This window comes from Polyodon spathula, chromosome 14 (assembly GCF_017654505.1).
Source record: "Polyodon spathula isolate WHYD16114869_AA chromosome 14, ASM1765450v1, whole genome shotgun sequence".
Taxonomy (NCBI): domain Eukaryota; kingdom Metazoa; phylum Chordata; class Actinopteri; order Acipenseriformes; family Polyodontidae; genus Polyodon; species Polyodon spathula.
Genome location: NC_054547.1, coordinates 198,510 through 203,182, shown reverse-complemented (window position 1 = coordinate 203,182; position 4,673 = coordinate 198,510). Strand labels below are relative to the sequence as shown.

The following is a 4,673-nucleotide window of genomic DNA, read 5'->3' as shown; positions in this document are numbered from 1 at the left end:
TCAGTGCAGTGGGTCAGTGCAGTGGGTCAGTGTGTAGCGGGTCAGTGCAGTAGGTCAGTGCAGTGGGTCAGTGTGTAGCGGGTCAGTGCAGTGGGTCAGTGTGCAGCGGGTCAGTGCAGTGGGTCAGTGTGTAGCGGGTCAGTGCAGTGGGTCAGTGTGTAGCGGGTCAGTGCAGTGGGTTAGTGCGTAGCGGGTCAGTGCAGCGGGTCAGTGCAGTGGGTCAGTGCGTAGTGGGTCAGTGTGTAGCGGGTCAGCGCAGTGGGTCAGCGCGTAGCGGGTCAGTGTAGCTGGTCAGTGCAGTAGGTCAGTGCAGTGGATCAGTGTGTAGCGGGTCAGTGCAGCGGGTCAGTGCAGTGGGTCAGTGTGTAGCAGGTCAATGTAGCGGGTCAGTGCAGTGGGTCAGTGCAGTGGGTCAGTACAGTAGGTCAGTGTGTAGCGGGTCAGTGTGTAGCGGGTCAGTGCAGTGGGTCAGTGTGTAGCGGGTCAGTGTAGCGGGTCAGTGCAGTGGGTCAGTGCAGTGGATCAGTGTGTAGGTCAGTGTCAGTGGGTCAGTGGTCAGTCAGTGCAGTGGGTCAGTGTAGCGGGTTAGTGCAGTGGATCAGTGTGCAGCGGGTCAGTGCAGTGGGTCAGTGTGTAGTGGGTCAGTGCAGTGGGTCAGAGATGACTTTTGTTAGAAGTTCAAGACCAAGGATTGGATGGGCAGTGAAAGGGAACTGCTCCCTCAAGTCCAGTCCAATTCCAGAGCAGACATGAGGCACGGAGACTGAACTGCTCCCTCAATCCCTCAAGTGAGCTCCCTCCACAGTTATCTAAGAATCCACTATTTAACCAGTAAAATACAGAACTACTTCCATCACTGGAATGGGAGCTAAACAGTCTGGACTGAGGAAACTTTCAATGACCACCAGAGGGCAGTCCTGTCCCTATAATTAACTAGTGTGTTCGGCTCCCCAGACATTGGGCTGAACGGCATTCCAGAGGTTAAACTGCATAGGGAAACATTGTAAAGCACAGAGAGGTCTGGTAAAGCATAGGGAAGCATTGTAAAGCACAGAGAGGTCTGGTAAAGCATAGGGAAGCATTGTAAAGCACAGAGAGGTCTGGTAAAGCACAGGGAAGCATTGTAAAGCACAGAGGGGTATGGTAAAGCATAGGGAAGCATTGTAAAGCACAGAGATGTATGGTAAAGCACAGGGAAGCATTGTAAAGCACAGAGAGGTCTGGTAAAGCACAGGGAAGCATTGTAAAGCACAGAGAGGTCTGGTAAAGCATAGGGAAGCATTGTAAAGCACAGAGAGGTCTGGTAAAGCATAGGGAAGCATTGTAAAGCACAGAGAGGTCTGGTAAAGCATAGGGAAGCATTGTAAAGCACAGAGAGGTCTGGTAAAGCACAGGGAAGCATTGTAAAGCACAGAGAGGTCTGGTAAAGCACAGGGAAGCATTGTAAAGCACAGAGAGGTCTGGTAAAGCATAGGGAAGCATTGTAAAGCACAGAGAGGTCTGGTAAAGCATAGGGAAGCATTGTAAAGCACAGAGAGGTCTGGTAAAGCATAGGGAAGCATTGTAAAGCACAGAGAGGTCTGGTAAAGCATAGGGAAGCATTGTAAAGCACAGAGAGGTCTGGTAAAGCATAGGGAAGCATTGTAAAGCACAGAGAGGTCTGGTAAAGCACAGGGAAGCATTGTAAAGCACAGAGAGGTCTGGTAAAGCATAGGGAAGCATTGTAAAGCACAGAGAGGTCTGGTAAAGCATAGGGAAGCATTGTAAAGCACAGAGAGGTATGGTAAAGCACAGGGAAGCATTGTAAAGCACAGAGAGGTATGGTAAACCACAGAGAGGTAATGTAAAGCATAGGGAAGCATTGTAAAGCACAGAGGGGTATGGTAAAGCACAGGGAAGCATTGTAAAGCACAGAGAGGTCTGGTAAAGCATAGGGAAGGATTGTAAAGCACAGAGAGGTCTGGTAAAGCACAGGGAAGCATTGTAAAGCACAGAGAGGTCTGGTAAACCACAGAGAGGTAATGTAAAGCATAGGGAAGCATTGTAAAGCACAGAGCTCAGGGCTAAAGAAATAAAGACACAGGACGAGAATCTGTGCAGCAGCACTTTACTGAGACTCACTGTCATCTCAGGGCTGTTGTCAGTGAGAGAGCAGCTCTGTAAACACAGTTCATCTGAACAACTCATCCAGCAATCATTACAGTAAGGCATCACACTTATAGACTCATAAATTACTTCTGTTACAATTCATCACTATTTTATACACATCAACTTTCATTTCAGGTGTGGGCTGGACACACAATGGGGAGTGGAGGGGCGGGGCCTGATCTGAGCATTCATTCAAACAGCAGGGCAGAGGGGCGGAGCCCAAGCACTCATTCAGACTCCTGCTCTACGGGCTGAAAGAACTGTCTGTTTAGCCTGGAACAAGGAAGAATCAGGGGCAGAACCTGAGCCAATGCTTTAAGAAACTAGGAGCAGAGGGACACAGTGTGCAGAGAGACCTAGGAGACAGAGGGACACAGTGTGCAGAGAGACCTAGGAGACAGAGGGACACAGTGTGCAGAGAGACCTAGGAGACAGAGGGACACAGTGTGCAGAGAGACCTAGGAGACAGAGGGAAGGAGACATGTCTTCACAGAGAGTGGTGAGGGGGTGGAATGGGCTGCTTGGTCAAGATCCTGTCGAGGGGCTGTGTCACACGCTCTCTAAGATAACTCATGGAGCACATGATGGCACCCGTCTGCAGATAGACTGAACAGTCTCCCTTGGGACACGAGAGTGTGCAGGGGTGGGGAGAGGAGAGGAGATCCTACCACGACTTACCCGACGGAAGACCATGTCTTCACGTGGAGTCTTAGGGTGATTGGGGCGGTGGAATGGGCCGAACTGTCTCAACAGAGGTGTCTGAGCCTGGTCTCCAGCGGAATCTGCCCCCCCCCCCCCCCCCCCCCCCCCCCCTTTAAATGAAATAAATTTCAGATGAAGATTACAATTGAACAGTCAGTTTGCGGGGCAGCTGTAAACACATCACATTCACAGCTCAGCCCTGTCTCAGAACAGCAGGGTTGGGGGGCCCCTCACAACTCGTCCCTCGCCGTGGCCCCTGCGCTGTCCACGTGGTTCTGCCCCGCGCTGCTGATGTGGCCCTGCTGCCGGGCCTTGCGTGAGCGCTGAGAGTGCTGCCGGTCCCAGTCCGTCTCCACCCCCTCGTTGTCCCAGATGGTGGAGGTCTCCGTGTCGCTCACGTAGCCCGCGTCCCCCGTGTAGTGAGTGGGAAACAGCAGCAGGGGCTCTGCGGAGAATGCCAGCAGCTCCCTTGGCTCAAAGTGCTCCATGTACTTCTTACTGGAACACAGCATGAGATCAGAGAGGAGAGTGAAGCACTGAGAAAAAGCACTGTTGTACATGCGTAGTAAAACCAGGGAGGAATCATACAATGCAAATCTACTGTGGGAACTCTAAGAGGTATAGAGTGCTCCCCTCTCACTCCACTGCAAATCTACTGTGAGAACTCTAAGAGGTATAGAGTGCTCCCCTCTCACTCCACTGCAAATCTACTGTGAGAACTCTAAGAGGTATAGAGTGCTCCCCTCTCACTCCACTGCAAATCTACTGTGAGAACTCTAAGAGGTATAGAGTGCTCCCCTCTCACTCCACTGCAAATCTACTGTGAGAACTCTAAGAGGTATAGAGTGCTCCCCTCTCACTCCACTGCAAATCTACTGTGAGAACTTTAAGAGGTATAGAGTCACAGAGGTGAGCTGCTCTCCTCTCACTCCAGCTCTACCCTGCACAGCGCCGAGGGCCTCTGTACATATTCCACGCATATTCCAAATATTCCAGAGAGGGGAGGGGAGAGGGGATTCCGACCTCAATCTCAGTGGGAACAGGGGAGGAACAGAGAGTCTCATTGTCCGGCTGGATCGCGGTGTTATTCCCATTGATCCCGGGGAACAATCCCAGCTCTGTCCCTGGGCAGAGTCTAGGAGAGGCCCCTCCCAATGAGGGGTGTGGTCACAACAGGGCCCTGGAGGGGGTGTGGTCTCTCTCCACAGAGTCAGATTGCATTAGCTGAGAGACTGACCAAGCTGAGAGACTGACCAATTTCCCATGAATATACTGTGCTCTGTACCCCTTCGTGCTCTGCCATGCTTTCACTGTGCTCTGTACCCTTCGTGCTCTGCCATGCTTTCACTGTGCTGTATCCCTCCTGCTCTGCCATGCTTTCACTGTGCTCTGTACCCCTCCTGCTCTGCTATGCTTTCACTGTGCTCTGTACCCCTCATGCTCTGCCATGCTTTCACTGTGCTCTGTACCCCTCGTGCTCTGCCATGCTTTCACTGTGCTCTGTACCCTTCGTGCTCTGCCATGCTTTCACTGCTCTGTTACACCCTGCTGTGCATTTACTATGGGGGCCTGTCACCAGGGTAGTGCTGGGGTGAGTGTGGGGCAGGTAGGAGTGAGGGGTGCTCCGGGCAGGAGACTCACACGGGGTGCTTGTTGAACATGATGGGCAGGAATTCGTCGACGGGCAGCATCTTCCCCAAGGGATCCGCCCGCAGCAGCTTCAGCGCCCCCTGTTGGGAGAGTGCGTAGCCCAGAGTCCAGTACGAGTAATCGGCCTCTACCAGGTTTGGCACACCCACCACGGCCTGCTCAGGACGCTCCAG

General features: G+C 52.5%; 1 protein-coding gene across 1 annotated transcript in view; it reads right to left on the bottom strand.

Annotated features, from left to right (window-relative positions):
• Window positions 1–2,946: 2,946 nt before the first annotated feature.
• The window catches only part of LOC121327266 (procollagen galactosyltransferase 1-like), a 1,763-nt gene continuing 36 nt past the window's right edge, over window positions 2,947–4,673 (bottom strand). The window contains exons 1-2 of the mRNA XM_041271190.1: window positions 4,492–4,673; window positions 2,947–3,348 (exon numbers count right to left, since the gene is read on the bottom strand). The exon at window positions 4,492–4,673 is cut by the window's right edge and continues 36 nt beyond it. Coding sequence (XP_041127124.1) covers window positions 3,081–3,348; window positions 4,492–4,673 — 450 coding nt within the window. The 3' untranslated portion in view covers window positions 2,947–3,080. The remainder of the gene's footprint in view (window positions 3,349–4,491) is intronic.